Source organism: Vulpes vulpes, chromosome 3, assembly GCF_048418805.1.
Source record: "Vulpes vulpes isolate BD-2025 chromosome 3, VulVul3, whole genome shotgun sequence".
Lineage (NCBI taxonomy): Eukaryota > Metazoa > Chordata > Mammalia > Carnivora > Canidae > Vulpes > Vulpes vulpes.
The window spans coordinates 125,840,520-125,866,997 of record NC_132782.1 but is presented as its reverse complement, the minus strand read 5'-3'; the positions used below and the strand labels follow the sequence as shown (position 1 = coordinate 125,866,997).

General features: G+C 37.3%; 1 protein-coding gene and 1 non-coding gene across 2 annotated transcripts in view; one reads left to right on the top strand and one right to left on the bottom strand.

The window, feature by feature from the left end:
- SNX7 (sorting nexin 7) overlaps positions 1 to 23,298 on the top strand; it is a 152,848-nt gene extending 129,550 nt beyond the window's left edge. Inside the window, exon 9 of the mRNA XM_072754534.1 lies at positions 22,805 to 23,298. Within this exon, the coding sequence (XP_072610635.1) occupies positions 22,805 to 22,897 (93 nt within the window). The 3' untranslated portion in view covers positions 22,898 to 23,298. The remainder of the gene's footprint in view (positions 1 to 22,804) is intronic.
- An 800-nt stretch (positions 23,299 to 24,098) lies between these two features.
- LOC112918492 (U6 spliceosomal RNA) lies at positions 24,099 to 24,200 on the bottom strand. Its single transcript, XR_003234707.1, has one exon. It is a non-coding gene; the product is annotated as a U6 spliceosomal RNA (small nuclear RNA).
- Positions 24,201 to 26,478: the final 2,278 nt, after the last annotated feature.

The following is a 26,478-nucleotide window of genomic DNA, read 5'->3' as shown; positions in this document are numbered from 1 at the left end:
CACCATCTTTCATGGTCACAACTGTTTTCTACTCTGCTTGTGATCTACAATGAAAGAATGCACTGGCCCTGGGCCTGACACATGGACAGATTTGAGAAATAATGATCGGTGTGATGGCACAGCGCATTAAATAAATGCAGAATTTGTGAGTGAGAATTGCAAAGTGTTTGAATTATTTGGAGAGTTTAATGAAAGGTGAAGGGCTCTACTACACATACATGTGTGCACACACACACAAAGGGAAAAGAAAAAAAGAGCAAGAAAAAAAAGGAAAAGGGAGAAAGGGAAAAGAGGGACATTCCTACATTACCACTTGGATTTAAACTCTTTGATGGTTACTCTGATAATACTCAATCTATCCTAGAAATGACTAAAAATGTAGGCATCGATTACAATAAAATAAAAGTGTTTTAAATATGGATGAAAAATGCTAATTAGATATAAGAAGCCTTAAAGCTATATTGGAATATAAAGGCCTCATTTTTGGAGATCCTTAAGAAAGAAATTATGGGCTTCCTATATTCTTTAGAGTATAAAACTCCCTTTGCAGGCTGAGTGAAGCTCTTCTTAATAGAAGAGAGGAGCATAGGAAGGATCAATTAAATGTGGTTTCAGAATTCTAGTTTTATAATATTATCTCACTTAAGAGGTCCCTTCCTGGGTACTTTGGCTATGATCTGGATTAAAATAAATCATATGCTTGTATATATAAGTGTGTTTGTATTTACAGATATTCACATACATTTTTTAGAGAGAATACCATTGAAAGCAATAGGCACCCTTCCCTTCCTGATAGGACCAGCTAATTATAATAGAAACAATAATGATAACAATAGAAACCCAACACTCCAGTTTAAAAAAAAAAAAACGAGGTGATGGAGGAACGTGAAACTTTAATAGTATCAATGACCCAAATATTTAATAACAATTTTAGCAGTGCTTTATCTTTTAACCAGCCTTATTTCCCTTCGAGTCTTACAACTGTGTTCACCAGGTACTTTTTATCCTGCCCTCCTCACAGATTGTTTGGGAGCAAGAGACCTGACTTACTCAAGTAGATTAAGTAAAGGGAGATTTATTACAAGGAGACAGGAACTCTAACAAAACCGAAAAGCAGGATGTATGCCTAGGTTTTATAATGTGCTGAAATGAAAGAGGAAAGCCCTTTTCTTCTGCCCAAGCCTCTCTCCACTGCTTTGTGTGGCTTTTCTATCTCCCCCTAACTACCCCCTCCAACACTGCTCTCTCTCTCTCTCTCTTGAATTCTACTTCTGGCAGTTCTAGCAAATTACTAGAAGCTCTTGTACCCCAATTTAGCAGAGAAACTGAAATGCCCTGTATGGATGAAATGGAACAAGAGGTGGGGCCATGAGTTAAATAGTTCTCTAAGGGTAACTCCTGGAGGAGGGAGGTGGTTTAGGGGGCAGGACACCCAACCCCCCAGCATGTCAAAATATACTTCCTTTACAGATGAGGACACGAGGCTCTGTTTTCTTCACTACCCAGCATCTGACTGAAATTTAAAGCCTTCAGTGTGGTAAATTGAAATAACAGCAATAGTCATCATTAAAAGACACGTGGCAAAGTTCATCAATGTGCTGAGGACACCCCTGACATTTTCTAAAATATTAAATTTTTTCGAGAGGTGTTTTTCTCATTTTTGTACATCTGTTTTCTTAATCTCTAAACACATAAACTAGGACACGGACAAGTTCTTTACCACTCAGAAGAAAATACCACGCCAGACTGAAAGTTGGAAAATGCAGGGACTGACCTTTATGTCCTTTCCAGTTTCCTGAATGTAAACTTGGTCTTCGAAGGGCTTTTGTGAATTAGGAGAGATTCTTTTCTGGTGATTTGTGATAAAGTGAGGCTTTCTGCTTTCTTAGATGTAATACCCAGAAAAGCATATTTGAACAGAAAAGATAGCATGCTTTGTAATCCATGCTAAAGGCATTCAAACGCAGATTTGGTTTTTGCACTGTTTGAAAGTTGAAGGGTAATTTTTGTTGCTTAGATAATAGAAAACAGGCTTCTGTTATAACCTGCAGTTGGACAGCTTGGATGACACATAGGTGAGTCTTATCCTTGTGTGATGACCCCAAGCCTTCCGACAGCAACTCGTCCAGCTGATTTATCAGTTTTCAACAGTGGGACTCTTGAGGCTAAGTGGACAGGGAGCAGATGATGCTGGCTCTTTCTTATTTCCCAATCTGGGCATGAAGCAGACCACTTAGGCCACGCCTAAGAGTGAGAAGGGACTGGGACTCTCGGCCTCTATTATGTCTCAGTGCCTCTCCAAGAGTAGGTGCTTAATTAGTATTTATTAAATTAATGAATTGATGTTTCCACCTTAGGATTTCATCTAAAATCAGACATTAAATTAGAAATCCCTATCACTGGAAGGTTTTCAGATCAGGGACAGTGAGTAGTCCAGACTGAAAATAAATGGTGAGCTAAACTGTAAACTAACCCAGAGTGAAACCAATCCTGAGTGACCCCGAAATCATTCGCTACTTACCACAGCCATTTCTCTGAGATATTCTGGAAACGGATAAAGTCTTCTATATTCCTTCAAAGCTGAAATAATTCTAAGCCAACACTACTTACATTGTCCAGAATATAGGGTCTAGAGTATAGGGTAAAATAGTTTCCACTCTGTCTCTGGACCATGGGAAACTGAAGCGATTAAGACATGGTTTCTACCTTCAAGAAACTTTCAGTCTGAAAAAGACAGACTTAATAAACAGTAATGAAACATTACAGATGTGCTAAGAGCAGATAGTGGGTATTATGGTTATAAAAAGGGAACCATTGTCATCTGGGGATTTGGAGATTGGAATCAGGATATTTTTGTAGCATTTAAGTACAAATGGCAATTCTTTGTATTCTTCTTAAAGTTTATATTGTTCCACTTTGGAAGATGAGGAAAAGACCATCAGGGATTAATTAACCTGTAGTTAGGAACTCCCCACAAAACATTTTTAAGGCTAGCTCCTTTTGAAAGAATAATACATGTCATACTAAGCTGTTCTGCGGCAGAAGTTTATCAAGCGGACTATGAGGCATCAGGGCATTCCCAGGCCCAGAGAAGGCAATCAGTGCGGTGTGCTCGGTGACTAGCGGACCACTCTGGAGCCCGGGGGGTAGGAGGGGGGGAGATGATGCTAGAGACAGAGCTCTCATCTGCTGTATGTAAATTTATGGTTTTCTTCTGTCAAATATCCTTACTGCATATCTGGTTCTGAATTTGAATTTGGAAAGTTTTTGAAGGCATTTAATGGTCATTTTCTAAGGTATGTCTGTATAAAAGATGAGTGAGGTAGACAAGGCAAAGAGGAAAGAGTAGGATCACAAAATAATAAAGAAAAAAAAATCGGGTGCATATTTACTAGATCTAGGTGCTATTTTCTCAATCCTAAAATTTCTCATGGGGTTTCAGACCATATGGATTTAATTATTTTCTTTTTCTAGCAGATGTTCAAAGACAATTTTCACTTGCCAAAGACTGTAGGAAATGTCCAACCAAAAGGAGACTGGAGTGATAAATCTGACAGGTTTTTGGTAATGAATGTATTAAAATAACAAATACAATTTACATACTTAGATGCTTATTTTTATTGCGAAAGCCTTTGGAGAAAATATTTAAACCACTATTTAAGGTCTCTAACATCATAAATGCCTACTAATTGGCCTATATCTACCCCTGCCTGTCATTTCAACTCAGCCTGTTGTATAAACACTACATTTTCTAAATCCATTTCATGAAGTCTAAAAACTGAATAATGTTCAGATGAAAAGATGGAAATGGAAGACAGAAAGCCTTGTCAAATGGGTTTCCCAAGTGCACTTTTTTTTACATTCTAGTGTTTTTCTCACCTTTAGAGATCCAATAACTCAATGACATAACCACAGTTCATTGGTGATAATAAATATTAACTCATAGTAACCAAATTTAAGTAAACTAGATGGCTATTTCACTAATTGAGTCTGGGGGATTTTCATTTCCAGCAACCAGGATATCCTTCCACCCAACTCAATCCCTCCCCGGTGATGGAGTCTGGGGTTGTTGAATTGGCAATTGGCATGTTTCTCAGTAGACACAGAAGCAGAGAAATAAAAGTAAAATATTTTGTGGATGGTTCTACTGAACCATGGTGAGGCCCTACAAACCTTCTCTTCTTCACAACATGTTCTACTTCTCCAGTGAGTAAGAAATGTATTTGTCATATTTCTTGTCTGTTTTTTTAAAAAGTGCTAGAGAAATATTGCCAAAATCATATTCTGCTGTCCATTTTCTTATGACCCATGATATTTCCACCTCTCTTAATACATTTTTTTTCAGAAGATTTTTATCACCCAGACTTAGAAGTCACATAGCATCACTTCCACAGTACTGGATAGGTTAGCACAATCACAAAGGTCCGTCCTTGTTCCCTGGGAAGGGGCATAGATCTCATTACTCAATGGGAGGAGCATCAGGATGATACTGTAAGAAGACCACGTGAGATAAGAGATACCCAAGATAGCCATCTTTGCAAAATCCAGTCTGCCACAGTCTACTATCTGGCCATAACAATTCATATAGTTTTTACATGCAAATTACATCCATCGTTGCCTCAAGATTTCCAAAGTTTTATCCCATTACAGCATCTGCTCACCATCCAGTAATTCACCATTTAAATTAGCTTTAGACTCATGTGCAGCAACTTGGTACAGTTCAATCTAAAGACTCATGAATTAAAAGGGACAAATTATGCCCTTCAGCTCCCTCTCCCCAAAACATACAACTCTGATACAGGGATAAGATAATTGTTCAAAAGTGGGGAGATGAAAAGCACACAGTATTCGCTGGCTCACAGTACTTCTGAAATCCAGCAGGAAACATTTAGTCAGTTCTTTGATTAGGGCTCAATCTCACTCTATAAGAGTTCTCAGTCTCTTGGACCTATTTCCTGAGTTCTTCCTTTTTCTCAAGAAAAAGCCTGTGGTTTCAGTTGAGAAATCTTCTTAGCTGTTCTTGCCTATAAAATGGTGCTGGCACAAAGGTTTCTCTTCGTTTTGTATTGTCTCTGTCCCCTTCAATCGTTGATGGCAATGCTTATGCCAAAACAATTCTTTTTAAAAACCCTGGTGACTTTTCTATAACTCTTGTTGAGGTTACTTCCAGTACACGAAAGCCACAAGTACAAGTATCCTTAAGACTGGCTCTCTTCTACCTTGAGGTCCCTGAAAAGAAGCCAAATGATGAAAGACTTCATTTATATTCTTATAAGCCCTATTTTTTGGTGGAATCTCAAGATAATCTCTTAAGGTCTTTAAAGTGCCTTTTGTTTGTCTGAACTTTATTTTTTATAAGACACTATATTAGAACTTTCTGAAGTCAACAAAAGAGCTTTAACTTCGATCCAGGATTTGATCTTTTTTTAAAATTTTTATTTATTTATGATACACAGAGAGAGAGAGAGAGAGAGAGAGAGGCAGAGACACAGGCAGAGGGAGAAGTAAGCTCCACACACCGGGAGCCTGACGTGGGATTCGATCCCGGGTCTCCAGGATCACGTCCTGGGCCAAAGGCAGGCGCCAAACCGCTGCGCCACTCAGGGATCCCCAGGACTTGATCTTTCCTGTGATACTTAATTTGAGAATCATTTGCCATCCGGGAGACTGGGAAAGAGAAATAGTTTTATTTTCGAGCCCGGCAAGTCCTAAATCTTAGATATTTAACAGGTGGTTTTTTTTTTTTTTTTTTTTTTTTTTTTAACTTTAGCTCAACTTGTTCTTTTTATATTTTACCGAAGGCTAGGAGAAGCAGCCAGGTGGTAATTTTAATGTTTTGCCTGGAAATCCCCTTAGCTAGAGCATGATGTTCATGAGGTACATTTTCTATTTTTTCAATTACAGTGGGCAATAGAGTTGCCAAGCTTTCTGCCTCTACATAACAACGAACCCATTTCTGTAGCTTCCAGTAATAATTCACTCTTATTCATTCATAGCATTCTTATTTTCCTTTAAACCCTCATAAACAGTGTTTGGGCTTTGAGAACCTTTATGTTCCTGCTAAGACTCCACTAATCCCTTTAAGATCTAACTATATCTTCTCAGGATTCTTCTAGCTTTTATGCCCTGCCACAGCCCTAAGCCAATACGACATACTTTTAAGGTTTTGTTATGGCCGCATCCATTTCCAGATATCAAATTAAGTATTGACTACTACTCACCGTTACATAACAAATTACTCCAAATATAGTAGCTTAAAGACACAACAATCATTTATTTTATTCACAATTCTGCTATTTGGGTGGGACTCTGGGAATAACTTATCTTTGCTCCAGGCAGCATGGCATGGGCCAACTTGATTGTGGCCTGAAGGATCCATTTCCAGGATGGTTCAATCAATCAAGACTGTTGACTCAGAGTTGTCAGTCAGGGGACTTAATTTCTCTTCCTGTGGGTCTCTCCATGGGTTTCTGGGACTTCCTTACAGCATGGTGGCTGGCTTCCAGGGCTGAGCATTTCAAGAAGGCATGGTGGAAGTGCATGACATTTTTATGACATAGCTTCAGAAGTCACTAACATCACTTCAGTGGAAATCTATTGTTTGAGGAACATGGAGTTCATATTGTTGGAAGAACATGTCAAATGGGAGATATGTTACAGCTATTCTTGGGGGAGAAAAGAAAAAACACCTGCTACAAGTAGTGTTGAAAAAGTCTTCCTACTTAGGGACCACCTGCAAGTTATTTATTGCCTTTAAAAAAAAATCTTCATATTTGACTTTTTCTTCATTTGTTGATGTGCTTTGTATATTGGGAATATTAACCTATTATCTATCATATCCATTGCCAATGTTTTGTTTTCGCTAGAACATTCCTTTTTGGGTGGATTTTCAGTGGGCCACACTAGGGTAGCCATCCCTAGCACATGTGCTGGCAGTGTGCTGTGGCTAAGGTGCATGGGCAGACTCAAGTCCCCTGGGCTCTCATTTGTTACACATTTGAAAATAAGCAATAAAAAGAGTAAAGAATTTATCAAGCAAAAAAAAAAAAAGGCATTATATTTGCCCCCAGAATGTCAGGAACAACCTTATTCTCGTGAGGCCTTTAAAGGGAAGAACCTCCAAGAGTAAGTAATTAAAATATATTTCTTATATGTAAACATTGGGCAGTGACTGGCACATAGTAAGTGCTTATTTAGATGCTTACTGAACTAGTTTTCATCAGTGACAGTTTAAGTTTGGGTTCTCCCAGAAGCATTCCCTGAGAGGATGTGGGCATAAGTAGTTTATTTGGGGAGGGATTCCAACAATCAGAGTGAGGTAATTTGAAAGGGAGACAGGAAAGAGAAGATGAAGCTACAGTTACGTTACCAGTGTGGACAAGCAAAACTCAATTTATCTGTGTTTTTTTAAAAGGTTATAAAGAATGCATCTCTGAGCAATCCCACCAAGAGACAAGGAGGCTAGGGTATCCAGCCATCAACTCAAACCCTTCTGGGTGGAGTGTTGTTCCTGAGACCATTAACACTGACACTTCCGGCCTTCCTTGATTACAGGCGCTTGGAAGTATAGGAACTGCATACGTGTTTGGTGGGTGCAGGTATAGGGCCCTGGCAGCATCTACTATAGTGACATATTGGAAAAGGGAAAAAAGAAAAGAAAAACTAGAACAATGAAAGAACATAAAGGAAGCAAGAAAAAAAAAGGAAATCCATTTATGGAGGGAAAATTAATTCTCCTACAACTCCTAAGAATGATGTAAAACCAACTACATTTACCATAACTTTTGGGATCAAATATTATAATTTAGAACTTCAAATCATTTCATATTTAATTATCTAAGTCGAATATGGGAAGTGGTACATTTCTGAGATAGAAGTAACAGACTTTGGCTAAGGGTGCTCTGCTTCAAAGCTGCGTTTTGAATGAGAGAGACAAGGTACTAGAAAAGAGAATCCTGTTCTACTTCAGAAAGAGAGATAGGAGAGCTTTGGCCAAATGAAAAAAATGGAAACTCACTGTCCCTCTTCCACCCCCTTCCTCTCTCTTTCCTTCCTTTCTTAAAACGTACAACTCAAAGACAATGCTGTTGTAAAGTATACATAGATTTCTTCTATAATACCTTTGTCTTTACCTTTTATGTCACCCTGGAACTTCTTAAGATAATGACGTGCTTGTGATTAATTGTTGCCTGTCATTTAATATCTGCTTGGCCCTTACAAACTGTGTACTCTTTACATTGGCCATGAGCTGTCACAGTCTGATTACCATTCGGTACTGATCTCCCAGTGAATGATAACAGAATTAACTTAACAAACATACAGAGTAAAATGAAATGTCAACTTTTATTACATACTTTTCTTCCATCTGCCAGAGTGATTTTAAATGCCAGTTTTAAAAAGCAGAGAGACAACCAGCCGGCCTTTCAGTGGAGTTTGCATATGGCTGCCCATGGCGTATGGCGTTTGGGTGTTCTCCTGCACGCCGGCTGGGCACTGCTGAGCCCTGACCTGGTGGTGGCATCGGCCTGCACATGGCAGTAATCCCTTGTCCATCTGTGTCCTTTCTCTGCCTAGGATAAGCTGTTACGGTTGAACAGCTCTGTTTTGTCCCTTTTCTGAAAATTTCTTGAATTTTGAATCTTGGCTGTTGCATTGGCAAAAGTTCTGCTTTCCTCTTTCAAGAGAGACGCTGCATCTTCTCTTCCTTTCCAGACTGCTATCCTCATTGATTGTGATCCAAGAATATGCGTCACTCTGTTTGGGGTTTTGGTGGTAATTGTCTGATAAAATATGGCAGCTTGTGAGATAGATGGCGAACAATATGAAAAGTTTAATTTTTAAGATCCCTGGCTAAATCAAATTAGCATTGCTGGGATATTAGCAACTTAACCAGAATAAATTAGGTACTTCCATCGGATTCTATGATAGTATCATGCACATCTCCTTCATATTGCTCAGCAATATTTTTATTCCCACCCTTATTAATTTTCCACAGTCCCATTTGAATGCAAGCTCTAAGAAGGCAGGAGCTCTGTAATACATCTGTGCAAGTATATTTCTGGCATACATGGTAGATAGTAGATGTTCAATAAATATTTTGAATAATTGATTGATTGTCATCTTGCTATCTACTGAGGCCATCCATTTTAAAGTGTATTGAGTTAAGAATCCATTAAATGGGTGAGAACTGAACTTACCCTCCTAAGAGGATGTTAGCTGGAAGGGCAGTTGCCAATTTGCTGCTGAGCAGTTCTTCCCTTGTCACTGTAGCATATAGTGAGTTGAACAAATCAGAGCACTGAACTCTCTCATTTCCTGCTTCCAGCAGGTAGCACCCAAGGTAATCCGAGTTTTAGGCTGGGAGGTACAAGGTCACGTTGCTTTCAGGTCTCATGTTCATGACTGGAAATTCCAAGGTAATGGATAAGGGACACTGGAAAGTAGTGGTGCAGGTATGAACAGAAAAGCAGAAAAGAAAAGATGCTGATTAGAGAGGCCAGGGTCAGAGGCTGGGAGCACTGACAAAGGGATGATTAGAAGGATATTCTGGGTACTGAGGTAGCTTCCAAGCTCATCAAGGGAAGTGGTAAGGCGAGAGGTAAATTTCTGAGTGGCAGCAGCTTCCAGAGAGGTGGCTAGTACATATATTCTTGCTGCTATTAGAAAGTAATAACACAGGCCTTCCCAGGAGTCTTGCTAGGAATCATTCCTCTTCTTAAAACCTATTGCTTCTCCCAGAGTGATGTGGCTCTCTGTTGGAGTGCTGGCCCAGTCGTCCGTGAAATGCTTCAATCCCTTACGCAATGTTTCCACTGTGTCCAAACACCAGCAGGGCTTATTTCTTAACAGAGTCAAATTCATCTTTGTAGAGTTCTGATGGTCACACAATGGTTTGTCTTTTAAAAAGTATTTGTTTCCATATGTTTTATCTTCAATTTTAATTCTATTCCTTGGGGATTTGTTACTTTTTCACATGACTAGCTTCTCAAAGTACTTGAAGACACTCATTATTCCCTGTATTCGTCGGCGTAATTAACTCTAGAGACCACATCAGAGAAACCCTGAAATCTCAGTGGCTTATCACAATGGAGGCTTATTTCTTCCTCATGTGGGTCAGGATGCTTTTCTGAATCTTGTAAACTCTGCTGTCTGGAACATGTGGCCCTCAGGATCACTTTGACAGAGGAAAAAAGAGATGGAAAGGGTAAATCAACTGTTAATTGTCCTGTCCTTGAAGTGACACACACGGCTGGATCCACTGGCCAGAATTAGTCATGTGACCTAACTGCAAAGGGACTCTGGGAAACTGAAGAGAGCACGTGGATACTTGGTCAGTGCTAAATGTGTTGTCTGCTACGTGCTACTACCATAGTTTCTTATTTTTTCAACTGGTTGAATTTCCCAGAGCCCTAGATTCTTTGCTTCGTTTTTCTGTTCTTTCAATTATCTCTTTAAGGACAGAATTCAAGGTACCCTCATCGCCCAAAACCTTTAATTCCAGCCATATAGTTCAATAACTGCGCTACACTTCCTGTACAGTAATTTCCTCTGGTTACAGTTCACCATTGCATGAAGGCAACTTCTCCTACAGAGTTTAGAGACTAGTGGACGGGTAAATCAGAAATTAAAATAGAACATTAGAAACATACTAATTGGGTGCCTGGGTGGCTCGGTCAGTTAAGTGTCTGCCTATGGCTCCTGTCATGATCCCAGGGTCTGGGGGATTGAGCCCTCCATCCTACTCCCTGCTCAGCGGGAAGTCTACTTCCCCCTCTACCTCTGCCCCTGTTCATGCTCCCTCTTACTCTCTCTCAAATAAATGAGTAAAATTAAAAAAAAAAAAAAGGAATGTATTGCTCATGCCAGTTGAGACCTTATAGCCACACCGGGAAGGGATAGCCAACCCAAATCCTTTCTGCATGAGAAGGCATCAAATCTAAGGTCTGAGAAATGAATCAGAGTCAACCAGGTTGGAGGAGAACTGAGGGTGGATGTGTCAGGGCATGTAAGAAGCCAAAGGCCCCAGTACAACAGTGAGCATGTTGTATTCAAAGAGCTCTCAGGGGACGGCTGGGTGGTTCAGTGGTTGAGCATCTGCCTTCAGCTCAGCTCAGGGTTTGATCCCAGGATCCCCAAGGGGATCCTGCTTCTCCCTCTGCCTATGTCTCTGCCTCTTTCTCTGTGTCTCTCATGAATAAATAAATAAAATCTTAAAAAAAAAAGGAGTTCTCAAGAATCCATTTCTACCAGAGGCTGCAATGTGAAGGGGCAGTGGGTGGGGATGAGCTGAGATATAGGCATTGCCCACATCATTCAGAGGCTATAAAATAAGCTCATGGTCTTGACTTTATTATAAGAGCAATGGGATTCATCAGTTTTTAAGCAGGGAGATTTAAGAATCAGGCACATTTTAGAAATGGCTTCAGTGTCAAAGATCGGATTCAGAAGGAATGGGATGAATTCAGAGGCAGGAATCAGGTGACTCTCATGCTGAACTCAGTAGGAATGTATAGTACTCTGTCAGAAGGTGGTATCAGAAGTATTAGAAAACGTAGATGATGGATTTTCAAGACTTTTCTGCCCTACTCCGTCTAGAACTTATCTTCACTGGAGTTCCTGACTCAACAAAGGAACCACATCTAACCAGGTGTTTCCAACCGACCAGTGTTACAAATTGCCAAACTTCCAGGTTGTGTTTAAATAGGACACCTGGAGAGATGTGTATTTATCTCTCTTTCAGCTAAGATTTGAATTTATTTGGGGAATCACATTTTGGTACTTCATTTTATTTCAGTCTGGAGTTCTAGGTACACAATAAATATTTCAGTTAAAAAAAAACTAGATACAGTAAAATAAAATAAAACAAATATTGAACTAATTATTATAACAAGCACATCTACTATCTCTCAGATTATCTTTTTAGTAATTCCCTGATCCTACAAAGCTGCTTTGGATATATTTACAGTTGCATGTCTTTACTTAACCAGGGGGAAGAAAAATAACAAAAATATGGATTACGTGGATTAAGGGGCCCCCTGACAGTGATTTTGATTGGAGGAGGATTTCCATGTGATTTTCTCTTTAAACTATTATTCTGGCAGGAAAAATATTCAAAATAATTAGCTTCATCCTTTGAAGACGGATTAAAAATATCCACATTTGAAAGTTAGTGAAGCATATTTATCACAGGAAACACTGCAGATAGTACAGTGTTTTTTTGACATGAATGCAGAAAGAGAACAAAGCTTTATTCTGATCCTTAGACCTCATGGTGTAAGGTGCCAACGTCTAAAGAGAAGATATTGTTGACCTCACCCTTATTACAAATAGGGAGCTTTCTTTCTCAAAGTTGGAGTATCAGTATTGATATATATGTAGTAGCGTATTTGTTAAAATTGCAAATACATGTGGCATGTTAGCAAAGTAGCCTCTTTACACACATACCTGCAATTGAGGTATATTTACCATCTGCTCAAAATGGAGCCACATTGTGCTGGCATAGTTAGAGCTGATCACTCTGGCAAAGAAACGAACATCTCAGTGGGAGCTGAGCACCACCACAGAGTTGAAATTCTTGTTAAATTAAGATTATCCAACCCCACTGAGGAAGATAATCCATTTACATATTTACACCCCAAGCTCTTAATTTTCTAGACAGGCCTTAAGAAGAAGGACTATACTTTGCACAAGAAAACAAGGAAATTAAATATTTATTCCCATTCTTTTCTTTCTTCCTCTTAAATCATATGATAAATAACAGAATGATGTGATTCCTAACAGGCTTCAATTTCCAAAGTGTTTCACTTTGAATATTTAAGCTTATGAGGGCAAGGACCTACATAGATTTGGTTTTTGTTATATTCTTACCACACACGGAAAAGATGTTCAGTACATATTCATGGAATGAATACATGAATGAATGATTTACATTGATTCCATTTGGGTTTTGGTCTCCTAGACAGCTCTATAGCTAATTTTATGAGGTTTTTATTCTAATTAGGACCAGCTTTTAAAGTAAGCATCATGTCTCATTGCCAAAAGAGTACAATAAATTATTTTACTTATGAAATCACGATAAAGTCACTTGAAAAACATACATTTTTGCATAGATTTTTTTTCTTTTGTAATTCTTTGAGTATAGCTGACACACAATGTTACATTAATTTCAGGAGAATATAGTGATTCTTCGTCTCTATACTTTATGCTGTGCTCCTCGTTTTTATTTAGTTTTTAAAGTTTTTACTTAAATTCCAGTAAGTTAACATAAAATGTTATACTGGTTTCAAGTGTAAAATGCAGTGATTCAGCACTTCCGTTACAACACTGGTGCTCATCGCAACAAGCGCATAGATACATTTTTAATAATGTTAAATCATTCAAAGTGACTCTTCACGCTTTGAGAAAATATGTTCCAGGAAAATGTTATTAGTTTTTGTCATTGTTGTTGTTACTGATTCATACTTTGGCTGGTGACAAAATAATAATCCTAATAATCATCACCATAATTCAAAACATATCCAAAGACTTTTAAAGATAATAAAGACACTTCAGGGAATGGATCTCCTTTGATCTTCAGAGTCTGAGCTTGCATTGAAATATTTACTTTTAGGAACCTGCTAGGACAGGAATGTGGCATTTATAGTTACAGGTACTGATTAAAGAATAGTCCCAATTCAGCACAGCCAGCTCAGCATTTTAAATTCTGTCTGCCTAAGTCTTCATCATGCCAGCAGCACTGCATCAGTGATTTCATAGCTAATTGGTATTAACTTTGTACCTTTCCTTGTTTTAAGTGTAACAAACTTCTTAGTTAGCAACATAACTACTATCCTTTGAAAAGCTATACTCACATGAAAATAAGCATGGAGATTATTCAAAAGCATGAAGAAGTGTATGGGATTTGATGTTTAATGGAATATATGTTATGTGGAAAATATGGGTGCAAATAGATAAAGATTAGATACTAACAGGCAAAAATTAGAATAGCTAGTTAGGGTTCAGGGTTATAAGTGACTATTTTTCCTTTTACAAAATGACATTCTAAACTGCTGTTGCGTTATTGTTTCCCTCTTTTAAATGGTGAGATAATACAGTTTAGGGCCATTATAAGACAAAAAGATTATCCTGGAAATGTGAATACACAGTTTAGGATTACTTTACAAGAGTGGAGATGATGACTTTGGAATTGCTACAGTTGTCTGCATTCCTTGTATAGGCATTCAGTTCATACTACCTTTATCTTTTAAAAAAAAAAAAATCCTCATTCAGTCATGTTCTGACAAACTGTTAAATCCAAGCAAGTCTAATTTTTAATAATTATAAACAAAAATGACCTATAGGTTGTAGATATTCAGATATACTATAAGACTGGAATGGACTAAAAGAGAAATAATTATTAACAAAAAGGAGAAAGAAGTAGTCATAATCAGATCTATTAATCCAAATAAATACTGTATGATGTTTTGATATTATTTTTTAAAATCTTCCTTACACCATATTTTTATTTTAAAATCCAACATTTTAAAATGTTATCACTCATTCTATATTTATTAATTTGTGACATGGATATAAATAATAATATTTTATGATTATAAACGTTGAACTCATGCTGTGTGGTTCAATGCATACCTATTAGTTATTTGCAACAGAGGAAAAAAACTAATAATGGATACATGATTTATTTCATGAGCAGAATAAAACTATTTTTTCCTGAAATTATATCTTTTCTAAAATAATGTGAAAGAGTTGTAAATGGGAAAGAAATGAAGGCTTTACATGTATAGTCACCTTGTCATTTCCTCTGCGGCACTGTCATCATCTAGAACATGCAATTGCCCTGAACTTTAATTCTCAAGAAAATTTGCAAATAATCTTTATACCAAAAAATGAGAAATCATTCCTTCCATCCACACCACCAAAAGAACATCATACATGAAAATTTCTATGTCAGTGATCAAGTGAGGGGTATTGTAATTTAGTGCTTACACGAGGAATAGAGAGAAAGGAAACTGAGTTTGACGTATGACTGCCTAACCCGGAGAAACTAGGTCCTGCAAAGAAGGAGCCCTCTTGTAAGAAACACACACACAACCAGTTAGAAGGAAATGTTATTATTAAATACACAAGGGTGCCAAATCTGCTCATGTATACTAAGCATCAAAATAACATTCTGAGCATAAAAGATTTAGAAAGAAAAAGAACCATGGCTCTGGAATGAGCAGTCAATAATATGACAACTATAAAAGGCTTACTTTGGAATTCAGAGATCAAAAAGGAGCTGTAGTCTTTGCAGCTCCATTAGGAATTAGACCCAAACTACTTCTTCTTTTTTTTTTTTATGACAGTATTCAACTGTGCACTTTAGATCTTCCCAACAGAAAGTCTAATGAGCCCTGTGGAGGCCATTCTACCTGCCAAGAAAATAATCCATCCTCCAAAAGCCCCAGCAACAATATTCCTCAATGTTCAGAAAAAGTGCTGAAATGTTGTCATTCAAAAGACTCTCTACAATCCTCTCTGGCAATCCTAGAGAATTTAATGAGTGAAAAGCCAAAGTATACAAAAGAATCATCATCTCCAGATTTAGAAAGATAAAAAAAAAAAAAAAGCCAGTGCTATACGTCAGAAAATTAACTGCTGACTTTAAAAATGACCTTCCTGGAGTGTCAAACAATGCCTGTCATGACTTCTCAAATTACCCCAGCAGGAAGGCCCAGTCACTGAGGAGAGGCCACAGTGCACTGATTCACTGCCCCGCTAATGTGCAACCTGTTCTTAACATTCTTATTTCCATTTCATTTTGGAAATATATTTTAAGACTAAATAATCCTTAGGCTAGTGAGTGAGCAAATCTGGTAACAAGAGTGTTGCCAAGAAGAAAGCTGTCTTTAAAAAAACCGAAATTCTACTCTTTTCTCCCATCTTTTTATATTACTCATTGGCTATTGTCCTCTTCTTTTCTCATCAAACATCAGTATTATTTCTATTTTCACATTAAGTAAATAGTTAGGATACCCTCTGAAGCCTATAGAAATCAACATTTCTGACCGACCCTGAAGTAAGGTCTTTCTAGAAGATTGGTAGGAAAAAAAAAAAACAAAAACAAAAGACATGTAACAGTAAGTAAGGCACCATATCTGCCCTCAAAGAGCTATATTATAGTTGCTATTCAGACAAGTATGTTGAGGTTACCGTATAGGATATTAACCACTGTAATAAGGCAGCAACAGAGACTTAAAATAGCACCTGAAGTGTACACCAAATTTAGTCTTGGAGAATTGGAGAATGTTTCTGGAGGAAACGATGATTCAGCTGAGACTTGAAAAAGGTGACGAGATTGCCCTCTGAATGTTCTACCCTTTGATTACACAAGAAAGAATTTGGAAGATCAAAGCTGAGATTTTAGCTGGAAAGTCACTTAGGATGTCGGCATCTTTTTAAAATTTTTTTTTAAATTTTTAAATTTATGATAGTCACACAGAGAGAGAGAGAGAGAGAGAGAAAGAGAGAGGCAGAGACACAGGCAGAGGGAGAAGCAGGCTCCATGCACCGGGGGCCCGACGTGGGACTCAATCCCGGGTCCCCAGGATCACGCCCTGAGCCAAAGGCAGGCGCTAAACCCCTGGGCCACCCAGGGATCCCGAGGATATCGGCATCTCGATCGTCTCTTCTCTGAGGCTAGTTTTGCCAATCTAGTGAAGATAAGAATGTGTCAAATCAACTGATTAAAATGGGTACAAAATGATAAAATGTTGCTATACTTTTTATTAATTATAGAAGCTTACATGGTGTGGTAGGCAATCTTTAAGATGGCTTCTGGAGATTCCCGCCTTCTGGTATTTACTGTCTTGTGTAATCCTCTTCTCCTTAAGTATGGCCTGGATTTATTGACTCCATTGTAAAGATAGAATATGATGGACATTATGATATATCATTTCCAAAGTTAAGTGATAAAACAACTGGGTCTTTTTTATTGGGGCCAGTTCTCACCCCCACTCTTCCTTGGATTCATGACCCTGGAGGAAGTGAGCTGCCATGTAATGAGGTAGCTCTGGGAAAAGGACCCACAGCTCGGGGCCAAAGTCAATAATAACCATAGAAGTGAGTTTGGAAATGGATGACACTCCTGCACCTCCTCAGTTGGAACTTCAGATGAGACCACAGCTCTGACCAACAGCCACCTCATTAAAGACTATGAGCCTAATGTAACCTGCTAAGCTTTGCCTGGACTCCTGACAGGCTTATTAAATACCTTGAGGTTTCCACTGAAACTACAGGGAGGTCACAGATTAGAAAAAAAGAACATGACCAGAACTAAGGGATACATTATAAGATTAAGGGCAAAACTAAAATAGTTCCTTCCTAATAATGTGTAAAGTGAACTTCCATAAGCTGATTACTTTTCATTTACTTTTTTCTATGCCTCTGTGTTCTCAAACTTTTCTAAAATAATCTTATGTTTATTATCAGCCCAAAAAATCATTAAATATTTAAAAAGACAAATTATTTAAAAAATTATTTCTCTTGTGGGAAAGCTTGATTGGAATATCATGAATACTAATGCTTATGAGTATGAAACAGTTAAGACTTGAAAAAAGAATAAATAAATAGGATCAAAAATGCAAGTGGGCATGAATACATTTAGAAGGTACATATATAATAAATTGGAATTTTGAGTTAGTCAAGGTGGAGATTACAATCTATAGCTATTAAAAACTATCATTAAAATATCCTCTTAGGTCAGATGAGAGAGTGTTGCAAAGTAAAAATCTGGATAAAAATGCAGTGTTATTTTTTAACTGAGAATCGTGAATCATGGTAGTTTATAAAAGAATATATATCCTCATTCTAGATGACAAGTATATTAGCCAGACACTATCTGGCACTTTCATTCAGCGAATGAGATCATGGCAAGGGATGTGTTCTGTTGACAACAACCAGTATTCAAAAATGTTGACCTTTACTAATCAAAATTGAATTCTACCTAGAATTCGTGGAGTTGGAAATCAATGAGAGCAAATGTTTCTCAGCTTCTAACTGGATCTCCTTCTTCACTGTACTTGTATGAGAATATGATCTGCCAAAACAAATATTTGGTGTAATTTTTGTATAAGAGCAGTATATTTTTACATAAATTAAGAAGAAAAGCACACCATTGCAACATTATACTGAAATAACCATAAACATTTGTAGTAATACAGAGTATTTTAATAATACTATACATACCAACTTGAAGGTTTGTACCTGAGGACTTTGTTCCCCCTTTTAGCCATGTTTTTGTGTGTGTGTGTGTGTGTGTGTGTGTGTGTGTTGATTTTGGTTTTGTTTTGTCCAATGTGGTATGCCTATAAGGAGAGTGGAATGATGAAATCGCTAATAATGTAATAATGTAGCATATGACTTTTATAAGAAAACAAATGACAGATTCTTTTTCTTTTAAAAAATACATGCAGATTATTTGGGGAGTAAGAGTCATGGATGCCTTGCTTCTCCCTGCTTTATCCATCCTCAGATTGCTCACACTCTCTGAGTCAGCATGGACTTTACAGATGTGTGTTAGAAAATTCTAAATGAGGTCCCTATCGACCGAACTGAGAGATGTCAGAATAGAATACTATAATACTCAACTGATATACTATAGAATCTAGAAGTATCTTCTAGATCTTCAGTCTTTTTTTTTCCAGTGAAGAAACAGAGACCCAGAGAAGTTAATGATTTGGCCAATGTCTTATACCCAAAAAACCGGGAATAGAACCTTGATCTCACTTGACACCCAGCTCGAATTCATTAAATAATAATAATAACAACAACAGTAAATCAAATAACTTGCCTTTTGGAGATGCCTTATAGTTTACAAAACATTTTCCATTTCATCTTATGCAATCCGTTGGGGTAGGAGAGTGGTGTTGTTTTTATTTTATAGACAAAGTGAGGCTCAGATTCTTTATAAACAAAGGTACTGGGGAGATCCACTGCATAGACTCAGATCAATATTTAATTTGTCTATTGAGTAATTAACATGGACAAGGCATTACATTAGATAGGTAGTTTCACTCCCTGCTACATATCGGAATCCTGTGAGTAGTTTCGAAAGCGCATCCATACCTTAATCAAACCCCTAGAGAGTGAGATTTAGTTTAGAAAATCAGTATGTTTAGAAAATTCCCAGAGGATTCTATGTGGAACCTATTGAGAACCACTGTACTAAAAGAAAAAATGTGTGCCTGTGCATTCAACAACTATTCATTGGGTGGTTATTATGTGTCAAGAATTGTTCTAAGTGCTGAACATGCCACAGTAAATACCACAAAAATATCTGTCCTCTTTGAATTTACATGCTGGTGGGAGACACAAATAATAAAACCAATATAATATTGAATTTGGCGATAAGTAAAACTGGAAAAATGAAACCAAAACCAAGGAAGGAGAATAGAAAAGGAGATAAATATTGCCATTTTGAATAGGGTAGCATTTGAAGAAAGACCTGAAAGAGATGGGAGAGAGAGAAACATCATGCTGATGTTTTTGAATAAAGCCTTCTGGACAGAATGAAAACCAAGTGCAAAAGCTTTGAAGCTGGGTCATGCCCAGTGTACTGTAAGAACAGCAAGGAGGCATTGGTAGAAGCCAATTTAGTGAGGGGAAAAGTAATAGGAAATGAAGTAGGAATGGGGAATAGATAATGTAGGACTTTGTGTATCATTGTAAGAAATTTGGATTTTATATAACAAAGATGGAAAGCCAATGGAATATTTTGGGCTGGGGAGTAATAAGATCTGATTTTCACTTTAAAAAGATCATGATGTATAGAAAAAAAATGGTAAGGTGACCAGGACAGATCTGTATATACGCACAGAAACTGAGGGCCCATTAGGAGGCTCTGCAATGATCCAAGTGAGGGATACCGTGATTGAAACCACAGAGATGACAGTGAAGGGGGTGAGAAACAATTGGATTCTGAATATATTTTGAAGTTAAAACAACAGAATTGACAACTTGGGGATGTATAAAGAATTTCAATCTAAAATGAAACCAGGGGATGTAAAATGGAAAACCTCACACAAGTGCTCTCAGAAAAACAGGACTTAATGACTGAGAAACTGATATCCTGTAAATGCCCAATTTACAGAAAATTTATCATATTTAGAATTTTCTAAAAATGATAGGGAACTGATCAGGATTTGCCTCATATTAGCCTTGGCAGGTTTTGGTTATGGTTTACAGAGGCAAGAGCAAGAAATGACCCAGGTTGAGTTGGTTTCACAAAACCAACTGAACTGAACTTTTGTTTGTATGTTGTCTGCTTGGGAAATGTTTAAAGCTGGTCTCCATTTGTTTTGATTTTAACACACTTTACTGATGTCTCCCCTCTTTATGTTCCCTGCTCATAAATACAGTCTAGCCCTAAACTTTAGCAGGCTGACCTGTACCTTGCTACAGTTTGTATGTCCCCAAATGCAATCCCTGTTCTATTCCCAAACAAGCTCATCTTTTTGAGGTAGCCTCAGTTTACCGCTTTAGGTTGGCAGATATGTGGCATAAAGTAGTGATGTTAGCCCAGGATGATGCCCAATTTGGGGCCTGAGGGACTGGGATTTCAGAGCACTCAATAGTAAAACCTCAGAATACATGAAACAGAGCTGATTAAACCAAAAGTAGACAAATCCACAATTACAGATGAAGAGTTAACATTCTTCTAACAATAATTGATAGAGCAAGTAGACCAAAAAATCAATAAGGACATAGAAGGTTTTAGCAACTTGACCCAATTAATATTTGTAGAACATTACAGAAAGCTGCAGAAAACCAACTTGTCTAATGCACGTGGAATAGATCATCTGCTGGAGTATTGGTCTAGATAAAGTTCAAATGATTTAAATCTTAATAGATGTTTGCTGACTTCAGTAGAATTAAATTAAAATCAATAATGGTAAGACATCTAGAGAGCCCCTAAATATTTAGATATTTAAACACTAATTTCTAAATAATTTATGAGCTAATTATTTCAACATTACCCATAGAAATATATACAAAACTTCTTAATTAGCAAATTAAATTCATCAACACTTACAAGAGGTGATATGTCATGAAAAAGTGAAGTTTATTCCAGGAATATATAGATTCAAAAGCCAATCAGTGTAATTCTTCATGTTGACATAATAAATAAGAAAAATCTTATGATCATTTCAATAGATGCAGGAAAACAATTTTGAGAAATTTATTACCTAGTCATGATTTTTAAAAAAGTCTCAGCTAGCCAGGAATGAAAGGGAATTTTTTCAATCTGATAAAGATCATCTATGAAAACTCTATAATTAACATCATATTTAATGAAGAACTAAAAAATGCTTTCACCCCAAAGTTAGGAACGCTGAACTTTCACTCAACATTGTACTGGAGGTTCCTAGCCAATGCAATATGGCACCAAAAAGAAACACAACTATAAAGATTGGCAACAAACAAGTAATGCTACCTTTATTCACAGGCAATATGATTGGTTATCTTAAACTGCATTTCACACATATGCACACACACACAAACCAGTAAGTGTGGTCGATTTACAAAAATACATTTTATTCCTGTATGCTAGCAGTAGTCAATGAGAAAATGAACTGTAAGAACACCTTTTCCAATACTGTCTAACAATGTAGAATACATAGGGATAATTTTAACAAAAGAAATGCAAGTCTTATATGCTGAAAACTGCAAGACAGACTTGGAAAGATTGTGTTCATGGAATAGAAGACTCAATATCATGTAGATATCAATTCTCCCAGCTGATTCACAGAGTCACTGTAATGCCAAACAAAATCTCAAAATTATTTTTCATAGAATATGAGATCGTAAATTTTATATGAAAATGAATAGGACTTAGCATAACCGAAAGAATTTTGTAAAAGAACAAATTTGGAAGACTTGCTATATGACTTCAGAGATCAGTGTTTTTTGAAATTTTTTTCATTATTGTTCCCCTCTCTCAGAAGAAAATTAAATTACAGTTCTCCAGAAAGAGAGAAATTACACCTTAAGTAATAAGATTTTGCCAGGTAAGTTTGAAATTTAGGTGTTATTCACCAATGTAAATCCAAGATTTTTTCACTCCATAACCAAGAACCAATTTTCACCAGGGGTAATGCCTTCGTTGAGAACACATTTTAATGAGCTGTAGTGATGTGGACAGTATGAGCCTCCTTTAGATGTTCTAGAACAGACAAAATCAATCTGTATGATAATAGATAAAACAGTGGTTACCTCTGGTGTGTAGGGTTTGACCCAAAAGGGGGCACAGGCAACTTTCCAGAATGGTTGAAATATTCCATATCTTTATTGGCCTGTCATTATGGGGATGTCCCACTTGTCATATCTCATCAAATTTTGTATATCAAATCACTATATATAAATTTTACACTGGCTAAAATAAAAAATGCTATGAAGATCATAGTTTAATTTAAAAAAATATGTCCTTATATTTGCCATCCAAAATACACAAACAAATTAGGCAATAAGTACATCTTGGAAAGTTATACCCTCTATTCTATATATTACTTTATTGATATCTGGTGACAAGAAAAATATTTTCATTTGCATTTCTAAAAGTTATATGAACATTGAATTCAAAAATGAAGCATGGGATGATGAAAATAAATTTTAATATCTGCCACCCCATTGTTTTTCTACCTTGGTAAGTTGCCTTAAATCTTCTCAGGAAAAGGTGTCTTCTAGTTACAAATGCCACATGGCAAAGTACCTCAAAACTTTCCACATTAAAATAACCCTTTTCTTTTTGTTCACACTTTTGTTGCAGGTCAGGAATTTAAGAAGTCCTCACACAGGTAACTTTTGCTCAGGGAGTGTCACGTGGTTGCAGTCAGATGTTGCTGGGACTGCGGTCAGATGAAGGACCAACGGGGCATAACGTCCAATATGGCTCACTCAAGTGAATGTGAGTTGCTAGCTGTTCATTGAGCCCTCACTGGCCTGTTGGCTAATGTGACCACACGTGGTCTCTCCAGCATAATGGTCTGAGGGTAATAGGACTTCTTAGGCAGCAGTTCAAAGCCCCAGGTACAAGTGTACCAGCGAACAAGACAGAAGCTATGTCATCTTTTCTGATCCAGCCTTGGATGTCATGCAGAGTCACTTCTGCATTCTCTTAGCTACAAGTAAGTCACAAGTGTACCCAGATTCAAGGAGAGAGGACACAGAGTAGACTTCTCCATGGGAGAGGTATCAAAGAATTTCCATTCATTTTTTTTTTTAACTGCCACGGAGGAAAAGAAAATAAATGAATTAAACATGGTTTGTTTTGTTTTGTTTTGTTTTTGTTTTTGTTTTTTTGCTTTTTTGTTTTTTTTTTTTTTTCTTTGACTTGAAGAGCAGAAATCCATTGAGATCCAGTATATTCTAGCCTGAGTGGAAATTTTTTTTTTAATATTTCATTTATTTATTCATGAAAGACACAGAGAGAAGGCGGAGACACAGACAGAGGGAGAAGCAGGCTCCATGCAGGGAGCCCGATGTGGGACTCGATCCTGGCACCCCGAGATAATGCCCCCAGCCAAAGGCAGACGCTCAACCGCGAGCCACCCAGGCGTCCCTGGAAAATCCTTTTGAGAGATTAAGATTTCATCTATAAGTTGAGATCAATGTTATTATATTCATACGATCTCTCTTAGCACTTTCACCTAATCAGAATTGCTATCAATGGAGTAGTTGGGGTGAGGTGGTAAAGATTTGGAAGAATTAAGTATAAATATATATTTTTATGATTCAGCAGCTTCTCAGGGATGGAGCTTTAAGTTACTTGTTAGTTCATTTACATAGGAGCAGGATTAGGTAAGAACATAGAGCTGTTGAAGATTCTAAATTCAGGGGACTTAAGATTCTCTTTTTTAAAAAAAAACATTTTGAGTAGAGTTGACACACATTACGTTAGTTTCAGGTGTACAATATAATGATTCAGCTTCCCTCCCTGTAATGCTGTCCTCACCACAAACGTGGCTCCCGTCTCTCAGCATACAATGCTATTACAATGTCATCGACTATATTCCCTTTATCCCCGTGACTTATTCATTCCACAACGGAAGGCTGTACCACCTCAAAATATGAAATGCTTCATGAATCTGTGTGTCATCCTTGGGGGAGCCATGCAAATCTTTGTGTTGTTCCAATTTTAACATACATGCTGCTGAAGTGAGCACAGGATGGTTGTTTTCTACCCATTTATATATACACTCATGAAGAATTCATGCATTTATTGGGAAATTTTCACTTGTTTTTCTGGAAAGCAAGAGGAAGTTGCCTAATCTGGGATGGCCAGTCTTTAATTCTATGATTCCAACTCCCTGTTGTGAGAGATTCCTGGAAAGGGGTATCAAGACCCTTTTGCAGGAAGGAAGCCAGCTCTGATGCCTGAGTGGTGGTCATGAAGGATGCCTGTGATGGGACAAAGAACCCAATAATTTAATGCCAAATAGTCACGCTTGAGAGGAAAAGCTCAGCTCCGTGACATGTTGGCAGGTTTTCTTTCAACTGTGCCAAACCCTCTCATCCCGTAACGGGATGTGGACTGACTGCCCATGGAGGCAATGAGTACTACAGATATGTAGTTTTCATACAATTATTTATGTCAGCCTCTGGAAACATGTTGAATTGAGGTAGGTGGTAGGGTATCTAGAAGTTTGGTCTTATCTCAACTTCACTATTGATTTTGGAATAAAGCCTGGGAAAATGCTTATTTATGACCACCTGGATTTCTTCTTTCAAGAGGAATTTTTATGGTAGACTAGCAATTTATTTGTTAGTTTTCTTGGCTCTGACGTGATAATGTCTTTGGTAAATATGAAGCCATATTACTCTACTGCACAAGAAAAAAATGATAGAATCTGAAACGGTTCTTCTCAGACTCATTTTTCAAACAGATCTCCTGGTTTAGTTGGAAACGAATGACTTACACACCGGCAATGTGTTGGAAAACTGTTACTTTATGATTGTGTGCGAAAGTAAATGAGGTGTCAGGTAAGCCAATCAATCAGCTCTGGAAAGCATCATCTGTTCTCAGTAATGAATAGTTTCTCTCAACATTTGGTTAATTTTTCTTTCTGTGATCTAAAAAGTCTTTCTTGAATCTAAACTACAGAGTGATATAGGGAACTAGGGGTCATTTACAATGATGTCACCTTGCAGCTCTACCTGCCTTTGAAGTTGGGTTTGGGGTACTATATGCTTTTAAAAGTTCCTGCTTCAGTGATTACTTTGCCACTAGCTGGTGTTTCATCTCTACATTTCTGGATCAAAAATGTGGAGTCTCTGGGGAACCTCCTCAGACTGCTGGACCAACCCTTGCTTGCAAGGGATGCCTCTTTCCTCTTTATGTCATTGAACTGGGAGCCCCAGCACTAGAATGATAAAGAGGCTCAGAATACTGGAGGAAAAGAAAGATTTGAGTCATTGAACATTAAAATCCTCTGATTTGCCTCTCAGGTAATAGAGGCCAAGAGTTCATAAATGATTTTTCCAAAGTCACACATTCCATCATCTCCAGACTCAGCAACCAATCCCCCTCCCATTGAGCTCATCTGTTATAAAAAAAAATTAAAGCAATTTGGAAAGCCAGCACTAAAAAGTGTGATGACCATGAAAGTATAATACTACTCTTTCTATTCCTGTTAGTTTCTAGTCCCTAGAAACCAAATATTTTGAATATTTGGAGCTCTTGGGATAAATTACTGGTTAAATTACTGGTTAAAGCTCTCCTGACTGTGATAATCTCTTTCATTTGTTTTGTTTTGCTTTTTACTACTGGACAGAGGATTCATTCTTAAACCTTAAATTTTCTTCCTTGCAATTTATAAACTGTCATGTAGATCTTCCCTACTGGTAAGAAGTCTTCTTTTTTCCTGCCATGGAAATGGTAACCTTTCACTAAGTGTCTGAGCCCATTTAGGTAGGCCCCTGGTTTATTGTCCAAACCTGTACCTTCCTTAATACATAAACCTTTAGCTGTAAGAGACAAACAGCATTAGATAAATTAGACTTGTCTCATTTGACCTAGCAAATGGAGCAGCTAGCCATTTGATGCAACTTCTAAAACATTATCTCCTATGAGCAACTGCATCACTGTCATTATTTTTGATATGCCAATTTTCATGTATTAGTAGTTACCTTTTTGTACTAAATTATAGTGCTCATATTTTTCTTTGATGAACTTTAATGGAATATTTAAATAGCTTTAGAACTTCAATCAATACTGAATATTTTAAGGAGATCCTACCATTAAATGTGAAAATATTCTATAAAGCAAAAGCAGCACATAGAACTTTCATGTGTTCCTTCAATATCATTTGACCCACAGCCCTAGCATTTGTGGATAAAATCACAGACATCTTTTTTTTTTAATCATTATTAATAGAAAATAACATTTGAAAGGATACAAGTGAGGAAACCCTTCAGCCACAGCAAGTTTATGTCACACTGTGA